The sequence below is a fragment of the Rattus norvegicus genome, chromosome 4 (genome assembly GCF_036323735.1).
Source record: "Rattus norvegicus strain BN/NHsdMcwi chromosome 4, GRCr8, whole genome shotgun sequence".
Lineage (NCBI taxonomy): Eukaryota > Metazoa > Chordata > Mammalia > Rodentia > Muridae > Rattus > Rattus norvegicus.
In genome coordinates this window covers 147,454,960-147,477,810 of record NC_086022.1, presented here as the reverse complement: position 1 = coordinate 147,477,810, position 22,851 = coordinate 147,454,960, and the positions used below count along the sequence as shown (strand labels likewise).

The 22,851-nt window shown below is 44.4% G+C and overlaps 1 protein-coding gene across 4 annotated transcripts in view; it reads left to right on the top strand.

Moving 5' to 3' along the window:
* Srgap3 (SLIT-ROBO Rho GTPase activating protein 3) overlaps positions 1–22,851 on the top strand; it is a 235,326-nt gene that overhangs the window by 148,597 nt on the left and 63,878 nt on the right. For all 4 annotated transcript variants that reach the window (XM_006237048.5, XM_039108203.2, XM_039108202.2 and 1 more), the window contains exon 4: positions 9,873–9,935. In XM_006237048.5, coding sequence (XP_006237110.1) covers positions 9,873–9,935 — 63 coding nt within the window. The remainder of the gene's footprint in view (positions 1–9,872; positions 9,936–22,851) is intronic.

The window sequence follows — 22,851 nt, the reverse complement described above, 5'->3', positions numbered from 1 at the left end:
GAGTGTTCCTCTTTCTCCACATCCTCGCCAGCATCTGTTGTCCCCTGAGTTTTTGATCTTAGCCATTCTCACTGGTGTGAGGTGAAATCTCAGGGTTGTTTTGATTTGCATTTCCCTTATGACTAAAGATGTTGAACATTTCTTTAGGTGTTTCTCCGCCATTCGGCATTCCTCAGTTGTGAATTCTTTGTTCAGCTCTGAGCCCCATTTTTTAATAGGGTTATTTGTTTCCCTGTGGTCTAACTTCTTGAGTTCTTTGTATATTTTGGATATAAGGCCTCTATCTGTTGTAGGATTGGTAAAGATCTTTTCCCAATCTGTTGGTTGCCGTTTTATCCTAACCACAGTGTCCTTTGCCTTACAGAAGCTTTGCAGTTTTATGAGATCCCATTTGTCGATTCTTGATCTTAGAGCATAAGCCATTGGTGTTTTGTTCAGGAAATTTTTTCCAGTGCCCATGTGTTCCAGATGCTTCCCTAGTTTTTCTTCTATTAGTTTGAGTGTGTCTGGTTTGATGTGGAGGTCCTTGATCCACTTGGACTTAAGCTTTGTACAGGGTGATAAGCATGGATCGATCTGCATTCTTCTACATGTTGCCCTCCAGTTGAACCAGCACCATTTGCTGAAAATGCTATCTTTTTTCCATTGGATGGTTTTGGCTCCTTTGTCAAAAATCAAGTGACCATAGGTGTGTGGGTTCATTTCTGGGTCTTCAATTCTATTCCATTGGTCTATCTGTCTGTCTCTGTACCAATACCATGCAGTTTTTATCACTATTGCTCTGTAATACTGCTTGAGTTCAGGGATAGTGATTCCCCCTGAAGTCCTTTTATTGTTGAGGATAGCTTTAGCTATCCTGGGTTTTTTGTTATTCCAGATGAATTTGCAAATTGTTCTGTCTAACTCTTTGAAGAATTGGATTGGTATTTTGATGGGGATTGCATTGAATCTGTAGATTGCTTTTGGTAAAATGGCCATTTTTACTATATTAATCCTGCCAATCCATGAGCATGGGAGATCTTTCCATCTTCTGAGGTCTTCTTCAATTTCTTTCCTCAGTGTCTTGAAGTTCTTATTGTACAGATCTTTTACTTGCTTGGTTAAAGTCACACCGAGGTACTTTATATTATTTGGGTCTATTATGAAGGGTGTCGTTTCCCTAATTTCTTTCTCGGCTTGTTTCTCTTTTGTATAGAGGAAGGCAACTGATTTATTTGAGTTAATTTTATACCCAGCCACTTTGCTGAAGTTGTTTATCAGCTTTAGTAGTTCTCTGGTGGAACTTTTGGGATCACTTAAATATACTATCATGTCATCTGCAAATAGTGATATTTTGGCTTCTTCTTTTCCGATCTGTATCCCCTTGATCTCCTTTTGTTGTCTGATTGCTCTGGCTAGAACTTCAAGAACTATATTGAATAAGTAGGGAGAGAGTGGGCAGCCTTGTCTAGTCCCTGATTTTAGTGGGATTGCTTCGAGTTTCTCTCCATTTAGTTTAATGTTAGCAACTGGTTTGCTGTATATGGCTTTTACTATGTTTAGGTATGGGCCTTGAATTCCTATTCTTTCCAGGACTTTTATCATGAAGGGGTGTTGAATTTTGTCAAATGCTTTCTCAGCATCTAATGAAATGATCATGTGGTTTTGTTCTTTCAGTTTGTTTATATGATGGATCACGTTGATGGTTTTCCGTATATTAAACCATCCCTGCATGCCTGGGATGAAGCCTACTTGATCATGGTGGATGATTGTTTTGATGTGCTCTTGAATTCGGTTTGCCAGAATTTTATTGAGTATTTTTGCGTCGATATTCATAAGGGAAATTGGTCTGAAGTTCTCTTTCTTTGTTGTGTCTTTGTGTGGTTTAGGTATAAGAGTAATTGTGGCTTCGTAGAAGGAATTCGGTAGTGCTCCATCTGTTTCAATTTTGTGGAATAGTTTGGATAATATTGGTATGAGGTCTTCTATGAAGGTTTGATAGAATTCTGCACTAAACCCGTCTGGACCTGGGCTCTTTTTGGTTGGAAGACCTTTAATGACTGCTTCTATTTCCTTAGGAGTTATGGGGTTGTTTAACTGGTTTATCTGTTCCTGATTTAACTTCGATACCTGGTATCTGTCTAGGAAATTGTCCATTTCCTGAAGATTTTCAAATTTTGTTGAATATAGGTTTTTATAGTAAGATCTGATGATTTTTTGAATTTCCTCTGAATCTGTAGTTATGTCTCCCTTTTCATTTCTAATTTTGTTAATTTGGACGCACTCTCTGTGTCCTCTCGTTAGTCTGGCTAAGGGTTTATCTATCTTGTTGATTTTCTCAAAGAACCAACTTTTGGTTCTGTTGATTCTTTCTATGGTCCTTTTTGTTTCTACTTGGGTGATTTCAGCTCTGAGTTTGATTATTTCCTGCCTTCTACTCCTCCTGGGTGTATTTGCTTCTTTTTGTTCTAGAGCTTTTAGGTGTGCTGTCAAGCTGCTGACATATGCTCTTTCCTGTTTCTTTCTGCAGGCACTCAGCGCTATGAGTTTTCCTCTTAGCACAGCTTTCATTGTGTCCCATAAGTTTGGGTATGTTGTATCTTCATTTTCATTAAATTCTAAAAAGTTTTTAATTTCTTTCTTTATTTCTTCCTTGACCAGGTTATCATTGAGTAGAGCATTGTTCAATTTCCACGTATATGTGGGCATTCTTCCCTTATTGTTATTGAAGACCAGTTTTAGGCCGTGGTGGTCCGATAGCATGCATGGGATTATCTCTATCTTTCTGTACCTGTTTAGGCCCGTTTTTTGACCAATTATATGGTCAATTTTGGAGAAAGTACCATGAGGAGCTGAGAAGAAGGTATATCCTTTTGCTTTAGGATAGAATGTTCTATAAATATCCGTTAAGTCCATTTGGCTCATGACTTCTCTTAGTCTGTCGACATCACTGTTTAATTTCTGTTTCCATGATCTGTCCATTGATGAGAGTGGGGTGTTGAAGTCTCCCACTATTATTGTGTGAGGTGCAATGTGTGTTTTGAGCTTTACTAAGGTTTCTTTTACGTATGTAGGTGCCCTTGTATTTGGGGCATAGATATTTAGGATTGAGAGTTCATCTTGGTGGATTTTTCCTTTGATGAATATGAAGTGTCCTTCCTTATCTTTTTTGATGACTTTTAGTTGGAAATTGATTTTATTTGATATTAGAATGGCTACTCCAGCTTGCTTCTTCTGACCATTTGCTTGGAAAGTTGTTTTCCAGCCTTTCACTCTGAGGTAGTGTCTGTCTTTGTCTCTGAGGTGTGTTTCCTGTAGGCAGCAGAATGCAGGGTCCTCATTGCGTATCCAGTTTGTTAATCTATGTCTTTTTATTGGGGAGTTGAGGCCATTGATATTGAGAGATATTAAGGAATAGTGATTATTGCTTCCCTTTATATTCATATTTGGATGTGAGGTTATGTTTGTGTGCTTTCATTCTCTTTGTTTTGTTGCCAAGACGATTAGTTTCTTGCTTCTTCTAGGGTATAGCTTGCCTCCTTATGTTGGGCTTTACCATTTATTATCCTTTGTAGTGCTGGATTTGTAGAAAGATATTGTGTAAATTTGGTTTTGTCATGGAATATCTTGGTTTCTCCATCAATGTTAATTGAGAGTTTTGCTGGATACAGTAACCTGGGCTGGCATTTGTGTCCTCTTAGGGTCTGTATGACATCAGTCCAGGATCTTCTGGCCTTCATAGTTTCTGGCGAGAAGTCTGGTGTGATTCTGATAGGTCTCCCTTTATATGTTACTTGACCTTTTTCCCTTACTGCTTTTAATATTCTTTCTTTATTTTGTGCGTTTGGTGTTTTGACAATTATGTGACGGGAGGTGTTTCTTTTCTGGTCCAATCTATTTGGAGTTCTGTAGGCTTCTTGTATGTCTATGGGTATCTCTTTTTTTAGGTTAGGGAAGTTTTCTTCTATGATTTTGTTGAAGATATTTACTGGTCCTTTGAGCTGGGAGTCTTCACTCTCTTCTATACCTATTATCCTTAGGTTTGATCTTCTCATTGAGTCCTGGATTTCCTGTATGTTTTGGAACAGTAGCTTTTTCCGCTTTACATTATCTTTGACAGTTGAGTCAATGATTTCTATGGAATCTTCTGCTCCTGAGATTCTCTCTTCCATCTCTTGAATTCTGTTGGTGAGGCTTGTATCTACAGCTCCTTGTCTCTTCTTTTGGTTTTCTATATCCAGGGTTGTTTCCATGTGTTCTTTCTTGATTGCTTCTATTTCCATTTTTAATTCCTTCAACTGTTTGATTGTGTTTTCCTGGAATTCTTTCAGGGATTTTAGTGATTCCTCTCTATAGGCTTCTACTTGTTTATTTATGTTTTCCTGGAATTCTTTCAGGGATTTTTGCGATTCCTCTCTGTAGGCTTTTACTTGTTTATTAATGTTTTCCTGTGCTTCCCTAAGTGTGTTCATGTCTTTCTTGAAGTCCTCCAGCATCATGATCAAATATGATTTTGTAACTAGATCTTGCTTTTCTGGTGTGTTTGGATATTCCATGTTTGTTTTGGTGGGAGAATTGGGCTCCGATGATGGCATGTAGTCTTGGTTTCTGTTGCTTGGGTTCCTGCGCTTGCCTCTCGCCATCAGATTATCTCTAGTGTTACTTTGTTCTGCTATTTCTGACAGTGGCTAGACTGTCCTATAAGCCTGTGTGACAGGAGTGCTGTAGACCTGTTTTCCTCTCTTTCAGTCAGTTATGGGGACAGAGTGTTCTGCTTTCTGGCGTGTAGTTTTTCCTCTCTACAGGTCTTCAGCTGTTCCTGTGGGCCTGTGTCTTGAGTTCACCAGGTAGCTTTCTTGCAGCAGAAAATTTGGTCTTACCTGTGGTCCCGAGGCTCAGGTTCGCTCGTGGGGTGCTGCCCACGGGCTCTCTGCAGAGGCAGCAACCAGGAAGACCTGTGCCGCCCCTTCCGGGAACTTCAGTGCACCAGGGTTCCAGATGGTCTTTGGCTCTTTCCTCTGGCGTCCGAGATGTGTGTGCAGGGAGCAGTCATTTCTGGTTTCCCAGGCTTGTCTGCCTCTCTGAAGGTTTAGCTCTCCCTCCCACGGGATTTGGGTGCAGAGAACTGTTTATCCGGTCTGTTTCTTTCAGGTTCCGGCGGTGTTTCAGGCACAGGGGTCCTGCCGCTCCTGGGCCCTTCCCCACGGGAGCCCAGAGGCCTTATACAGTTTCCTCTTGGGCCAGGGATGTGGGCAGGGGTGAGCAGAGTTGGTGGTCTCTTCCGCTCTGCAGCCTCAGGAGTGCCCACCTGACCAGGCGGTTGGGTCTCTCTCTCACCGGGTCTGGGAGCAGAGAGCTGCTGCGGGCCGGGATCCGAGGGTGTGGGACTTCCGGTAAACACAGAACGTGCCCGGTCCTAGAGAAATTCTGCTTTCCTGTGTCCCAAGCTCACCAGGCAGCTTTCTTGCAGCAGAAAATTTGGTCTTACCTGTGGTCCCGAGGCTCAGGTTCGCTTGTGGGGTGCTCCCCACGGGCTCTCTGCAGCGGCAGCAACCAGGAAGACCTGTGCCGCCCCTTCCGGGAGCTTCAGTGCACCAGGGTTCCAGATGGTCTTTGGCTTTTTCCTCTGGCGTCCGAGATGTGTGTGCAGGGAGCAGTCTCTTCTGGTTTCCCAGGCTTGTCTGCCTCTCTGAAGGTTTAGCTCTCCCTCCCACGGGATTTGGGTGCAGAGAACTGTTTATCCGGTCTGTTTCTTTCAGGTTCCGGCGGTGTCTCAGGCACAGGGGTCCTGCCGCTCCTGGGCCCTCCCCCACGGGAGCCCAGAGGCCTTATACAGTTTCCTCTTGGGCCAGGGATGTGGGCAGGGGTGAGCAGAGTTGGTGGTCTCTTCCGCTCTGCAGCCTCAGGAGTCCAATTTTCCATTTCTGATTGGAGTTTGGGACCGTAGTTATGCTGACGTGTCTGTAGCCCATAGCTATAAGTTGGATGCACCTGAGGGTGGGATGAATGCTGGATGAAAGATTCATTTACATGTCAGGTGTCCTGGCCCAGCAGATGTCATCCTTCTGAGCACCCAAAGGTGCAGATGGCCTCTCCTCTCACCTCTGTGAGGCCCTGGGCCCTGTGGCCAGCTGGAGAGCATGAGACTTCCGTAGTTGACACAGGGGTTGGGATAGTGGGCCATCTAGTCTTCCTAGAGTAGCTGAAAGATTGGGGCTTATAAGGGAAATACATTGATTGTTAAATGCTGGGAAAGTACTCAGACTTTCTAGAATCACCAAGTGGCCAAACAGAGTAATTCCTGCAGATGGGAGGGACTGTTGCAGGCCAGGGAGGCTGCTGCCTGGACAGTATTTTGCTGAGGAATAGTTTAAACCCTTCATGACATTAGGCAATATTTATAAATGACTGTGGTGGCTACAACTTAAGGCCAAAGGTAGAGATTACTACTAGGAAGAGGCAGTTAGGGTACCCAACACCCTGCCATCCATTTGTAGGATGGTGCCCCAGACAAAGAGTTAGTTGTCCCTAAGGGAGTTTAACTGGGGCTAGCTGTTGAGAAAAAAGAGGCTGGGGCACCTGCTTTATGGTGGCTGGCCCTGTGAATGGCTGGCCTCAGCTTACTGTTGGTTTGTCAGAAAGGCAAGATTGTGGGGATGGTTGAATCTTCTTTGGCCCATCCTTGTGTGTGAAGGAAGTAACTTCCATCCAGTATCCTTTGCAGACATGAAAATAATGCAAAAAATGTGGAGAGTGAAGGTCAATTGTCACTGGGTCCCCAAGCTCTGGGTGTGGAGGCCTGTGGAAGATTGTCTTGGTTTTGGCCTCCTGTCCCTGGTGGAATGTTTGGTTTGGGTTTGTTACTCAGTAGTATTTGGAACTGTAATTGAAAATACTTCCCTTCCCTAACCAATTCCAGCCATCAAAAAATAAAAAACAAAAACAATAATAAGCTTTGAAGGTTGCTGGACAAGCATCAACTTTGTGGCTCTTCTGGGACAAGCGCAGGAGTTGACGAGTTGGAACTCAGCAGGTCCCATATGGTGGCTTACAGTTCTCTTGAGGAAATACAAGAACATGCCTCCAGCCCTACCAGTTCAGGCTCTGTGTACAAGTTCCTCTTCTGAGGCATGACCCTAAGCATCCTATTCTCCCACTCAAAAGCCTTCAACAGTTCCCAGTTCTACTCTGAATGAAGTTAGAGCCCCATCAGCCTCCACGATATGACCTCAGCCTAAGCAAAAAGTGGTAACCTCAATGGAATAGAATTGAAGACCCAGAAATGAACCCACACACCTATGGTCACTTGATTTTTGACAAAGGAGCCAAAAACATCCAATGGAAAAAAGATAGCATTTTCAGCAAATGGTGCTGGTTCAACTGGAGGGCAACATGTAGAAGAATGCAGATCGATCCATGCTTATCACCCTGTACAAAGCTTAAGTCCAAGTGGATCAAGGACCTCCACATCAAAGCAGACACACTCAAACTAATAGAAGAAAAACTAGGGAAGCACCTGGAACACATGGGCACTGGAAAAAATTTCCTGAACAAAACACCAATGGCTTACGCTCTAAGATCAAGAATTGACAAATGGGATCTCATAAAACTGCAAAGCTTCTGTAAGGCAAAGGACACTGTGGTTAGGATAAAACGGCAACCAACAGATTGGGAAAAGATCTTTACCAATCCTACAACAGATAGAGGCCTTATATCCAAAATATACAAAGAACTCAAGAAGTTAGACCACAGGGAAACAAATAACCCTATTAAAAAATGGGGCTCAGAGCTGAACAAAGAATTCACAACTGAGGAATGCCGAATGGCGGAGAAACACCTAAAGAAATGTTCAACATCTTTAGTCATAAGGGAAATGCAAATCAAAACAACCCTGAGATTTCACCTCACACCAGTGAGAATGGCTAAGATCAAAAACTCAGGGGACAACAGATGCTGGCGAGGATGTGGAGAAAGAGGAACACTCCTCCATTGTTGGTGGGATTCCAAACTGGTACAACCATTCTGGAAATCAGTCTGGAGGATCCTCAGAAAATTGGACATTGAAGTGCCTGAGGATCCAGCTGTACCTCTCTTGGGCATATACCCAAAAGATGCCCCAACATATAAAAAAGACACGTGCTCCACTATGTTCATTGCAGCCTTATTTATAATAGCCAGAAGCTGGAAAGAACCCAGATGCCCTTCAACAGAGGAATGGATACAGAAAATGTGGTACATCTACACAATGGAATATTACTCAGCTATCAAAAACAACGAGTTTATGAAATTCGTAGGCAAATGGTTGGAACTGGAAAACATCATCCTGAGTGAGCTAACCCAATCACAGAAAGACATACATGGTATGCACTCATTGATAAGTGGCTATTAGCCCAAATGCTTGAATTACCCTAGATCCCTAGAACAAATGAAACTCAAGACGGATGATCAAAATGTGAATGCTTCACTCCTTCTTTAAAAGGGGAACAAGAATACCCTTGGCAGGGAAGAGAGAGGCAAAGATTAAAACAGAGACTGAAGGAACACCCATTCAGAGCCTGCCCCACATGTGGCCCATACATATACAGCCACCCAATTAGACGAGATGGATGAAGCAAAGAAGTGCAGACCGACAGGAGCCGGATGTAGATCGCTCCTGAGAGACACAGCCAGAATACAGCAAATACAGAGGCGAATACCAGCAGCAAACCACTGAACTGAGAATAGGACCCCCGTTGAAGGAATCAGAGAAAGAACTGGAAGAGCTTGAAGGGGCTAGAAACCCCATATGTACAACAATGCCAAGCAACCAGAGCTTCCAGGGACTAAGCCACTACCTAAAGACTATACATGGACTGACCCTGGACTCTGACCTCATAGGTAGCAATGAATATCCTAGTAAGAGCACCAGTGGAAGGGGAAGCCCTGGGTCCTGCTAAGACTGAACCCCCAGTGAACTAGACTGTTGGGGGGAGGGGGACAAGGAGAGGAGGGTGGGGAGGGGAACACCGATAAGAAAGGGGAGGGGGGAGGGGGATGTTTGCCCGGAAACTGGGAAAGGGAATAACACTCGAAATGTATATAAGAAATACTCAAGTTAATAAAAAAAAAAGTGGTAACCTTAGAACCCCCTGTCTGCAGTGAGGATGTCTTATTCTAGGAACTGGGGGTGGAAGATGAGGTTGTGCTTACTAGGATGCTCTGGCTACAATAGCAGGAGAATACAGATGAACATATGTTAGGCAATTAAGTCACAGAAGTAGATGGAGACTAGATGTTCCAATATTTGGATTAATTTTTTGGATTAATCAGTACTTAGATAGTAATAGAGGGAACCAGGTTCCTTTTACTCTGCCGTCCTAAGGCAACATCCTCCTCCTATCTTTAGATGCTAGTACCAACTTGGGCTATATAGAGTTTTGCTCACACTTAGTAGGACTAAAACCTTCTCCTACATCACACAAGTCCTGCTTTTCTTTCTCATTAAGTCAACCTGGGACTATATCAGCACAAAGAACAATGCATGGTGTAAAGTTAGGATGGGATGAAGTTCTCTGGAAGAACTGAGTCAGAGGGGCAAATGCAGGCCAATGTATCCTCCTATTAGGACTTAAGAAGAGCTGGATTGTGGGGTATGAACCACTAATTCCTACTACAAAGTGTAAAGAATTGGGCAGTTTGAAAGTAGGGTATGGTGATACGTTGAGTTGAGGAGATAATAAAATGTCTACAGAGTAACTTTAAAGTTTCATCTTGACAGCCTTGGAAGCTGTCATTCCATACTTTAAAATCATGGTGCTGGGAGTATCTGTGTGACTTTTCAGTAATTTGAGTTTGAAGGGACAACCAAACCATTTCTATGGGCTGACATTGACATTTGTTCTTCCATATTCCAGAGCAAAGAGATTGGCCTGCAGATGCATGAGGAGCTGCTGAAGGTGACCAATGAGCTCTACACAGTAAGTTCTACCCAGAACCATTGCTACTTTTTTGGGTCTCTTGTCTTCAACTACAGGGGGGCAGGGCAGACTTTGGAGTGACAGTGGGTCATCATGAAAGTTTTTAATGACTCATAAGCTCAATTCCTGATTGGTATGGGTCCTGGGCATGTTTAGTAAGTTTGACAGTGTGTGAGAGAATAATGTGATCTGCCACATACAGGATGTGTCCCTTATGAGCACAAAGGTTCTGAAGTGGGGGCTAAAAATATGGGTGTGACGTCTCCAGAGGACAGGAATATGGACTTAGGTGCCAGGTGCTATAGGCTCCAGGCAGAGAGTGCTGTTTGGTGACTGTGGCCTTAGAAGGTCACAGAGCTTGTTTAGATCCCCTTGTCTTTGTCTGTAGAATGGAACCCTGCTCCAAGAATAACCTGAAGTGAAATGGTGCGCATGCCTGACTGTTTGCAGTGGAGAACATCACAGTTTAGGCCATAGCTGACCTTGCTACTTGCTTTGGAGCCAAGGTCAACCACATAGAGATGGGCATTAGAACTAAGGATGGTTGTGGGATGGAGAGCACACTGCCTAGGCTGTAGGGCAAGAACCAACTTTGGCTTCTTGGTGAGGACTGTGGAGAGCATCATAGATGGCCTTCGGGTCCAATGTAGGATAGGCTCACCAGGTGAAATACAGGGTAGAATTGTTATATTTGATGTACATAGGGTCCTTTACAAAAGTCCTAATTTAACAGTAAATATGTGTAGGCTATGTGAAGCCCTTCTCTTTGATATATATATATGACATACATATCTTTGACATATATATATATCTTTGACATATATATATCTTTGACATATATATATCTTTGACATACATATATCTTTGACACACACACACACACACATATATATGTGTGTATATATATATATATGTATATATATATCTTTGACATCCATGGTGGCAGCAGTGGGGTTCTCAAGGGCTGAAAGTCAGGGCCTATACTTAAGGTGGAAGACCCAGTGTAGACCCCAGCAGCTGGAGGACCTAGAATAAGACTTTTTAACTGATGTAAAATAGGGGGAGGGTGCCTCACCTCAGTGACAGAATGTGCAGATCTGTGTAGACAATTAAAGACAGATTTACCATAGAGAATCCTCTTGGATTAGAATAGCCTGCTGGTTGGAAGCACAGACTTTGGGTGAGCCTCACCTGAGAAGCCACACCCATTCAAGGGCACATACTACCTATTGCCTTCTCTTTCATCTCTTTCTTCCTTACCTTCATGCCCATATTGGATGGTTTGTGGATTTTGTTCTGTTTTTTGTTTTTTGTTTTTTGTTTTTGTTTTTGTTTTTGAGACAGGTTTTTCTGTGTAGCCTTGGCTATCTTGGAACTCACTTTGTAGACCAGACTGGCCTTAAACTCATAAAGTCTGCCCCCCAAGTGTTAGTATTAAAGGAGTGCACCATCACTGTCCAGCTCATCTTGGAGATTTCTAACAGTCAACTCCACACGACTTAGAGTCTTCTGGGAAGAGAGTCTTAACAAGGCATTGCCCAGATCAGGTTGGCCTATGGGCCTATCTGCGGCAGATTGTTTTAGACATCAGGAGATAGTACATTCTGGAGGGCACCATTTCATGGGCTGGAGCCTGAACTGTCTAAAAGAGAAGAAAGCTAGCCAAATATAATTGCAAACAAACAGTTACTATGGAGGAATTCATCTCTCTGCTCTTAACAATGGATGCTTTGTGGCTGTCTACTGAGTTTCTACCTTGACTTCCCCTCAGTAATGGACTGTAACCTGAAAGTGTAAGCCCACAAACCCTTTCCTCCTTGATGGTTTGTTTTTGCAGGATCATTGACTGCATCAACAGTAATGAAACCACAGTAATGTCTGAGCTTAAACCTACATCCAAAGAGCATCTTAATGTGCTCCAACTTTGCTCAAAACTAAAACTAAAGCTGGATCTAGTGAGGTTCCCATCTACTTAGGAAGCTGAGGAAGGAGGGCTACAAGTTTGAGGCCTGCCCAGGTTATATATTTATAACATATAAAATATAATAATAATAAAAGTAAAGATGGAACTCAGTGTATATAGCTCAGTTGTAGAGTTCTTTTCCAGCTTTCTCAAATGCCCTAGGCTCACCCTAGTAGTACAGAGAAAAGAGGCAAAGAGAAGGCAGATACTGTGAAGTCAGAATCTGGGTCAAATCTAATTTTCAACTGGAAAGAACAGTGAAATCCTCCCACGGTCTCTGTAGGGATTGGTTCCCAAAAGCCTCATGGACCTGGGGACTCTGTGGATGCTGAGGTCTCCTGTATAAAGTAGTGTCACGCCACACATCCTCCCAGGCACTTTAAACCATTCCCAGATTGCTTACTACAGCAGACCCAGCAGCAATGCTCTGCAGACGGTTGCTTCTCTGTGTTGTTTAGTGATGAGAAAAGGAAAGTCTGTTCCTGCTCAGTGTAGGGAAAACTTTCTTCCCCAGTAGTCTCAGCCTACAGCTGATGGATGTGGAGATCACAGCTATGGAGGGCCATTTACACTGAGGAGTCACACATGTTAAGCACGGTTAGTATGACAGGTTTTGTAGTGTGCTAGAGAGTCTATGTGTCACTAATCATGACTGTCATTACCATGTGTGTGTTCTCTGTACTCCCAGGGGTGGGGTGAGTGATGAGTATGTAAGGCTAGTGAATGAATGGGATTGTCTAGCTATAGAGGATTTCCCTACATCCGTTATTACCCCCTCTCGGTCTTTCCTATGCTCTGTGAGTCCCGCTGTGTATGAATCATTTTTTCCACAACAGGTCTGCATCATAGCTCCAGGCACAGGACCTCGCTGCTCCTCAAGACTCCATGTCTCTAACCTTCTTTCCACCCTCCAGCTGGGCACCTCATTTTGCCTGTCCTGATTTGCTTCCGGTTTCTGTGATAAAAACAACCTGAACAAAAGCAACTTGAGGAGAAGGGGATCTATTTGACTTACTTTCAGGTCACAATCTATCATTGGGGGAAGTCAGGGCAGAAACTCGTGGTAGGAGCTTGAAGTGGAAACCATAGAGAACCACTGTTTACTGCCTCATTCTCCAGATTGCTTGCTTGCTCATACCCAGCCTGCTTTCTTATACAGTCCAGGCCCACCTGCCTAGGGATGATGCCACCCACAGTGGGCTGGGCCCTCCTACATCAACCGCCAATCAAGACATTTTCACTGACCAAGGTGGTTCTTCTGTCAAGGTTCCCTCTTTCCAGGTGACTGTAGGTTATGTTCAGTGGATGATAAAAGTAACCAGGAAAACTGTCTATACTCACCCCCAAAACCTTCTCCTCTGTTTCCTCATCACTGCAGCTGCCCATTGTAGCCTGCCTGCTTTTATCCTCTGACCATCTGAGTCATACCCATTTTTCCAACTAAGCCCAACCCTAGCATCTTTAAGAAAGATGCCACCTCTGGGCTTTGAGTCTTACTGTAGCTTTATAATAACCTCCTACCTTCATTTGTCTGTGCCTGTTCCCTTGTTGCAATATGACTTCTCTTATTGGCTGGTGAGTAATGCTGCACTAAATACTCAGAGGTACAAGTCGATTGAGCATTAGAAAGTGGCTTCTTGTGGCACATTACTTCGCCTCTCAGTTCTGTCTGTGAAAACCGGGTCTGATTGTTCTCCCATGGTTTGTAGACTGAACAGTACTGGGTAGTCTTAAAGATGGAGAGGATAATAACATCTCTCTATCCCTCATGGTGCCGGTGCTCTGAACCTGATAGGTTCTGTGTACATAGCTGTCTATTCTGTCCACGAGTTAAGGCAGCAGGACAGAATCACCTGTCATCGGATATGCAGGTAGGGGGCCTCCTCACCCGATGACAAGCTTCTTGCTGTCATGCTGTGCTCATGGTGGCCTGCTGGTGGTACTCCAGGAGCTGGTAGAAAGGAAGAGCCCAGTGCCTCCCAGCTCTTTCTCCTTTTGGCATATATATAGGAAAGGGGTCCTCAGGTTCCAATAATAAACACCCCATGGTTGCTAACTGTAGCCCTGTATATCCATAGGTCTTGCATCCGTGAGTCTGAAATACCCCCTGAAGGCTCAATTCTAAAAGCTTGATCTGCTGATACAGCTTTATTGAATAGTATTATTAGGAAGTGGAGATGGAGGGTCCTGATTGCAGGAAGTAGGTCACTGAGGGCATGTCCTTGGAAGGTGTCTTGTCCCTAGCTCCTTCCTGTCTTCTCTGTTTCCTGGTTGCTATGAGGTGTGCCACTTTGCTTTGATCCACATTCTTGACCCGTGATGCTCAGTCTCACACAGACTCACAACAGGGGAATCAGTCAAGTGCATGTTGGAATCTCTGAAGCTGTGGACCAAAGTTAATCTTTCCTCCTCTAATTTTTCTCAAGCATTTGCCACTGAGACAAAAAACTAACGAACATGCTATCGTTTCATCCAACATTGGGTCAAAAGTATTTTTTTAAATACAGCCTCTTTTACCAAATACATGCAGAGTTCTTGTTATTTCCTAAGCACCCATGACACAACAGAATGCCCATTTATACAGCATAACATTGTGTTCCTCCCCATGAGGACTCTCAAGATGAAGTAGAAGGGGCATGTGTAGGTTCTTTATTGTCACTGCACCATTTTATATACAGGACCTGAACAGACATAGAATCTTTTGGGATCTGGATACATTTATGAGGAGAAAGTTTGAAGCCATTACCATAGATACTGTGGGATGGTCACGGTTATTTAGAAATGCAGTTTAATCCCCGAATTCAGGGATTTCCACTGTGGCATCAAAGAACCTTTGTTATCCCAAAACAGGGACATTTTAGATCTGGGCTTTGTCAGCATCTGCTCATCCTTGATGTCCCCATGGTGCTGGCTGAAGCAAAGGGATGAGGAAGAGGGTGTGGCAGCGAAGGTCATGGGTGTTGCCTGTAGGGAGTGTTGGATCTGAACATCCAGACAAGCTGGAGGCAGAGCATGAAGCTGACTCTAGGACTTGCTCGACGGCCTCTTAACAAATTGCCACCATGTTATTGGCTCGTGAGTCTGTGGACTGGCAATTTGAGCTGGTTCAACGGCCATCAGTCTTGTGGTGACGGTTTTCTGGATGATTAAGAAAAAGGAACCCAAAGTGAATGGACCCCAGTACACAAACTTCTGCTAGTAACCACTTTTGCTAATACTCAAAGCAAGTTACAGTCAAGCTCTTGGTCCCGAGATAGAAAAATAAGCTCCCCTTTTTACATGCATTCACAATGCTAAAGCCATGCCTAGGCAATGTCTGATGGTCCATCACAGCCACCCAGCTTCTGGGGACATGAGGGTCCTCTTCGGCCTGCTAGAAGTTTCTACTTAAGATCCCAGTTATACACATCTTCCCAGCTCCCTGTTGCCCAGTCTTAGTCCCACAGGCATGGTAACTAAGGAATGAATGAGGTAGGGAAGGAGCTGTTCAGTCAGCTCCGTTCTTTTCCTTCCCAGTGTTCTGTGGAAGAAGTGCTTAGAGGCTTTGATAAAGGTAATGATGATGGTGATCAGTTCTATCGCCTGTCTGTTAACCCCCTCCCCTTTCCGACCTCCATCAGCCGTCCACAGTATAGAGTCTTTGATCACATATTGACTTGAAGCAAATGACAAAGTTTAGCTAACATCACGTTTAGGTTTTCATTATATTTCTAGGTCATGAGATACAACTGCTGTTTTGGTAACTGATTGGTACCCTGGTAGGCCGCTTCAGCCCCTCCTTCAGGTTCAGCAGCTCCGTTCCAGATGCTGGCCCTGTCTTGCAAGCCCAGGCTGCAGGAAGAGCCATGTTTCTCTGTTGAGAGCAGAATGGCAAGGGCTTGGGTGTCCACACCAAGCAGTGACGGACAGACATTAAAACCAGAGTAATGAATATGCAATACTTTGTACAAAGTCAAACTTGATTTGATTGTATGCCAAGCTCAGGGGTATGAAATCCCCTCCAGGAAAATATTTATAATGATGCCTCCCACCTAAGGGCCCTGCTCAAAGATGGGGGAGAGAAGAGGGCCTCCCACTGGGAGCCCTGTAATTTGAGTTCTAGTCCCAGCTCTACCCAGGCTCTCTGAATATCTTTCTTCTACATGTGTATATATGTGTGTATATGTTTGTGTCGTGGTACATGCATATGTGCATGCACATACATGCATATACATGTAGAGGCCAGAAAGCAACCTCAGGAGTCACCATCCATTTTTTTGATGAAGGATGCTAGACTGACTGGCCAAAGAGCCCCCTGTATCATCTAGAATGACATTTAAATACAACTCTCATGGTTTCTATATGCCACCGGGGCCCCTAAATCATCTAACACTTTAATTTGTCCAAATCCAGCCCTTTTTTCCTTTTGTTTAAATTTTCCCTGTCCTAATTAATTAGTGGAAAAGCAGCCTGTGGGCTGGCAAAAGCACAGGCCTTAGAGGCCCTGTTAGGAGAGTCCCTGATTTCTCTTCCCAGGAACACATGGGTTTCCAGCTCCTCATTTGGAGATGGATGGGGAGCTCAGTGTCTATGGAGGACCTCTCGATGCCTGGTGAGTGTTAGTGTCCCCGCGCCTACACCGCCTCAGTTGCTAGTTATTAGCGGAGTCTCCTTCCAGAGCTCTTTTTCCAAGTCAGTGCATATATCCAACATGCTTCACATACCCAGTTCCCAGGAGAGGGAGCCACTGTCGCTGCACACTGCCTCTTCCCATGGTCATTGGTTTTTCTCCTCCCACATACGGTGCTACTCGCAGGCTAAGCATTGGTCTGAATGCTCCTGAGGTACTGGGATTCATTTTTGATCTCACCATGATCTTTGGAAGGAGGAAGCATCATTGCTACCATATCATAGTGGACAGTGGATCTGCGGGAACGAGGGGTCAAGTAGCCAGTCCAGGGTCACCCAGCTGGGGAGTGGCTGAGTCTGTGCCAGAGTCCCTAGGCTTAAGCACCCATCCTGGAAATTCTAAAGGAAATATATTAACGGGTTACATAAATATATGTCAACTACAGCTGTCCCTGAGTAAATTACAGGGCATTGGTTCCAGACCTCCACAGATGCCAAAACCTGAGAACACTTAGTTGCTTTTATAAAACAGCATAGTATTTGCACAGAATCTACAATACCCTCCCATAACCTTCAAGTCCTCTTGCTTGAGTATTATGCCCTGTAGGTAGACAATATGCAGACAGTTGTTATGCTCTACTCTGTAGGGGATAGCAACAAGGAAAACACCCATCCATGCTGAGCAGGGGTATAGACAGTCTCTGGATGTTTTTGATGTACAGTGGGTTGATCATGAAGAAGTGGAAACCTAGGACCGTCTGGACTTCCCAGAGACAGACTTTGGAAAGAGATCATACAGTTTATGTGAGCAGCGAAGTTCATCCTGGTATACAAGAAGCACTCTGCAACTGCCCTGGAACTCAGCCTCACTCAGTCGTGGGGTGGCTGCAGCCAGAGACCAGCATTAAAGATGCATCAGTGTTTGTCACTTTCCCATGTGTACCAAGAGGGTCCCAAGAGCATTGAACAGATTCATAACGCACTAGGAATACTGGGAACCATGGTGTTTACATAAGTAATTTTTCCACCAAGTGTAGGGAAGACCCTACCCAGTCAACTAGCCTGGATTCTTGGTCACCCCATTCAGTGCCATGAAGGACTAGAGTTTGGGCATTTGGTGGGTTTTTGTTTGTTCGTTTGCATTTCTGCCTTCATGCCACCCTGCCCATGAGAGAACCTGTGACGAATGAGGTAGCTCTGTCACATCATCACTTGCCAGCTGGGGTCTGGGTGCTCTTTCACCAGGACGGCCTTCTCACCTCTTCTGGCTAGCGCTGCAGCCTGAGATGCCTGTTCAGTCCTGGATGTGCAGGTTGCTGCTTATCTGTGTGTGGCTGATGAGACGTGAATAGACACTGAAGAGAACTCCTCCGTGGGGATCTGACACAGTGTGAGGGAACGTGAGAAGTGAGGCCGCCTGATGAAATCTCTGAGCATCTTAAAGTCAACCGAGATGAGATGGCATTTGACAGAGTGGGGGAACGGGAGGGGGAACAGTGAGGAGAAACAACAGGGAGGCAGCTGCTGGCCTGTGGGAGGGGCCTGTCCTCTGCCAGGCAGCATTATTCAGGACTCACTGCCCTAAGCTTGGTGAGTTGGGACCAGGACTGATATGGGTCTCTGGGGAGCTGGGGTGGGAAGGAACGTGCCTTGGGGACTCATTATTGTCAGGGGACAGGAATCCAGTGCAGACAGGCTGTTTCGTTGTTTTGTGGTGCTGTAACTGAGTGACTGAGACTAGGTGATCTATTATAAAAAATAGAGCTATTTGGTGTGAGGTTCTGGGATCTGGGAGGCACCCTGTGCCATCTGTGACAGAAAACTGGAGGCCAAGAAATGTCCACCACAAGCAACGAGAGGAATGTGAATCTGTTTTATAAAAAGTTCAAACTCACAATAATGAGCCCACTCAGGTAATAGCCACCTTAGCCACCTCTCAACACGATTGCATTGAGAGGCAATAATTGATAATGTTCAGAGGCATGAACTTTGGGGAGCCATTCACACCACAGTACCAACACAACATTGGCAGCTCAGGTGTGGCTGGATCCACACTTCATGGTCCTTCTCACCAATACAGTATGTACTTTGAGGGCAGAGGCTCTGTCTGTCTTCTGTCCTATAATATTTTGAGGACATCAGGTGTAATCCTGGAACAAATCTGCTTGATAAATATTTAATCACAGTGAAGTGTGGTTTTCCTTCCCCTCCAGTGTACTCACTATCTCTAAGGCAGGAGAACTTTGCCTTGCTCCTTCCTTCCTTTGTTCTTTTTTCCTCTCCTTCCTTATTTTATTTCTCCCTTTTTTCCGTCTGTCCATCCATCCATCCATCCATCCATCCATCCATTCATCCATCCATCCATCCACCTATCCATCCAATCTACCAATTCGTTGTGTATCCATCCATCCATCCATCCATCCATCCATCCATCCATCCATCCATCCATCCATCCATCCATCTTTCCTTATTTGGGAACCAGCGTCTAGATCCTTATGGTTTTGTTGTCCTCTGTGTGAGCTTCTCCTATCAATTTTGCCTCCTCTAGATCTCCTGCCCTCCTCCTCATACCACAGTACCACTCTCTTCTCACTATTTTAAATAAGGCCCCCAGAGTAGCATCTAATTGGTCTGGCTTAGATCATTAGCCACCATCATTATGACCAGATTCAAATTATGTTTACCAATTGGCCTGGCCTGGGACTCATGGCCAATGCCAGGATTGGAAGTCATGTCAGTTTCCCATGAACTTCATGAACTGAAAATAATAGAGGGGAATTTGGGGGGTTTCCTCAAATAAAATCAGGAAGCTGTGCCTGGAGGAGGACTAGATGATCCTAGGCAGAGAAAAACAACAGATGTCCACTGAGGGGACAGTAGGGTGAGGAGGGGGAGGATCAAGCAATGGCTCTGATGAGCAGTCACCTGATAATTTTCTGTGCATCAGCTATTCCTCAGCCCTGTTCAGCTCCTGCTTCTCCTGGGCTAACATTTCTTTGTCTAGAACAGCCCATGCACACCCTCACACACCAGTCACACAGATAACAGCAACTCTTTCTTCAAGGTTTGGTTTTCCTATCACTTCACAGGAAGCTCCCACTCCCCACCTCACAGCTCTTACTATATACCCTGTGATAGAAGCCAGTATTATCGTTCATATCCCCACCACAGTGTACATCCTATTAGATTCTATATATCTTATAATCTGTAGTATTTCCTAGTATATAGCCTAATATAGAACGGGGTACATAAAAGATATCCAATGATTAATGATACAACTTCTCCAAATATTGCCATCAGTCAAAGGCAGATATCTTCCCCCATTTTCTTCTCTCTTCTCTGTCTCTCCCTCTCGCATCCCTTTCCCTTCTAACCCCACCCATGCATCCCTCAATTCACCTTTCCACCTACCATCTATCCAACCATATTCATCTAATCCACTCACCTAAACATTCCTGCATGCAGATATATAGTGACACCTGATGACAATCTGTCTGTATTCTAGCTAAAGTAAAGAGCAAGATCCTACCTACATCTGGACTTTGCATTCCAGTAGGGACAAGACAGTCTATAAACACAAAAATGAGCAAATGAAAATAGAGATCAAGTTCTAGAGAGATCATAAGTCACTTCAGTGGGTGATCAAATAAATTGTAGAACTTCCCTTCTTTCTTAGATGTCTTTTTGATGGCTTGACCCAGGAGTTCCCGCGCACTCAAATACTGCAGGCAGAGGTTTCTGTGCTTGGACTTGGCCCTTCTTGGGAACAAAGCATAACTAGACTGCATCTTTGAGAAGAGGTTTCCTAGCAACTGATCTTCTTGATGCCCTATAAATCATGTCTCCTTATGGATGTTGTTGATTTCCAAGTTCTCTTTTGCATTTAAATGAGGGTCTGGAGGATCTCCACCACTTCCCTCCCAGGATCTGGGCATCTGGAAAGTTGTGACAGGCACTGTGAATACAGCAAACGGCAGCAGGATTACCAGAAAAGGCCAGGCCTTAGGGGTCAAAACCCAAGCTTCTGGTTTCTGAGTGAGGGATTAATATATCAAGATTCCTAGAGGACCTCCTAGTTCTTACATTCTGAGAACACACAAGTCTAAGGATAGCATTCCAACTTATGTGTCCTTTTGAGGTTGTTCCCTAGAATTCTATGCTGGGTATCAAGTGAACATATGCCCCACCCTAGTGTATACCTGCTGAAGGCCAGACACTATGCACCTCCTCTGTATAAAGTACCCATATCTCCCCCTGTGTGAACATCACGAGGAGAGCACAAAGACACACATCCTCTCCACAGACACTGGAGATGTAGTAGGGACTCCAAGTTCTTCTGAAGCCCTGTGAGCTTTAGCATCCTGTCATCTCTTTGCATGGTAGAGAAGCATAGTAAGAGGAACCTACAACCCTGTGCTCAATAGATTCCCACAGTGCAGTCGGCCATCTTGGTTTTGAACTTTTTGACTCCAGTGGGGTTTTGACCTCAAGGAAGGTCATTTCTTTTGTGAGAAATACTGCAGTGAATTCAGGTGCTTAGATCAAGGTTCATCATGAAGGAGGTGCTCAATAAGCCTTAGGTGACGTTGCCATTGAAATTGATGTCACACTGCCTCCAAGAGTGTGCTAAGAGTGGTTTGAGATGCTCCTTCACTAGATGTAGATAACAGAAAGATGCTTGTAAACTTTGAAGTACCAGGGAAGCTTAAATACAACTTCACATGTCCTGAATTGGAACATCAAGTAGACTCTTATAGGCTACTGAACTAACTTCTCACCTTGCTGAAGTCTGTGTTTCAGGTCCAGTTGGCTCTGGGTATCTGTCAGTTCTGCATCTCTGGAAAGACTCAGAAAGGAAAGTCTACACTGAGCACGAACAGACTTTCTTCTTATAATTATTCTCAGTAACTGTAGTATCTACTGACATAACATTTGCATTCTATTAAATATTGTAAATGACCTAGAGATGACTTAAAGCTTACAGAAGGACATACTTAGGCTTTGCGCAGTTATGGCATGTTTATATAAGAGACTTGAACATTTGTAGATTTTGGCATCCATGAGGCAGACTGAGAACCAGCCCTTCATGAATACCAAAGGGTAACTGTAATTAAATAAAGGCAACAATTGAGGGTTCTGGCATAAATCAACTCATTTCAGAGAGGCCTCCAGAGACACTCTTCAGTGGCAGCTGTCTGCCATGTCACCCTATGCAATTGAATTCCCTGTTATCTTTGTGACCAGCAATCAATGGGATCATAGACAGTTGGGCCCCAGGTTCTCAGGGCTCTATTCTTCCTGCATGGGAATTTTTTTAGAACAGATCAGGAAGGATCCTGGCTGTAGGGTTTGTAGGGCATAGGAGGAACATTGTGTGTGTGTGTGTGTGTGTGTGTGTGTGTGTGTGTGTGTGTGTGTGAGAGAGAGAGAGAGAGAGAGAGAGAGAGAGAGAGAGAGAGAGAGAATGAATGAGGTAATGGCAGGGGGTGGGAGGAAGAAACTGAGGCAGAGGAGAACACGGGAAGTGGAACACCCAGCTGGGATGCTGCCCTGGTGAAGTTAGACAGATGTACACGTGGATGATTGAGCAGAAGATCTAGTACAGTGCTTCTCAACCTTCCCAATGCTGTGACCCTTTAAAACAGTTCCTCATGTTGTGGTGACCCCCAGCCATCAAGTTGTTTTCATTGCTACTTCATAGCTGCAGTTTTGCTACGGTTATGAATTATGAGGTGAATATCTGATATACAATAGGTGGCCCCTGTGAAAAGATCATTCATACCAGAAGGGTTTGCGACCCACAGGTTGAGAACCATTGATCTAGGCACACATAAAAATGCTTCCCCCACCCCTATGAATGACCCATTGGGGATGATAAGTTGATAGTGAGATAAGCAGACTTGGAAAGCTGAAGTAGAAAAGTTGATATAGCAATCTTCACTGAACCCAGGGAGGGGCGTGTGTGTCTAGATCCAAGCAGCAGCAACATGACAGCCAAGCCACAGAGCTGAGTGCCTCTGGGTAGAGGGATCCAGGAGCATTGAAAGGAAGGACTGCAGTAGGTACTATCAACTCTTGACTGTCTTCAACTGTCCCTATGAACCACGACCATGGGAACAAGACCTCTCTGCTCACCTGAAAGGCTGCACTCATTCCTTTCGGCCACTAGATGTCAAACACGTACCACTGACGATGTTTTCTGGGCTGTGGGCTTTGCAATGAGTGTATTGGAACTGGCCTACTGGGGCGGATGAGATCAGTGAGAAGTGGGTTCTCGAAGCTCTGGCGAAAATTGCAGTGAGCCCTTTGGGTTGGACTGCAGAGAAGAGTTTCTATCAAGATCTG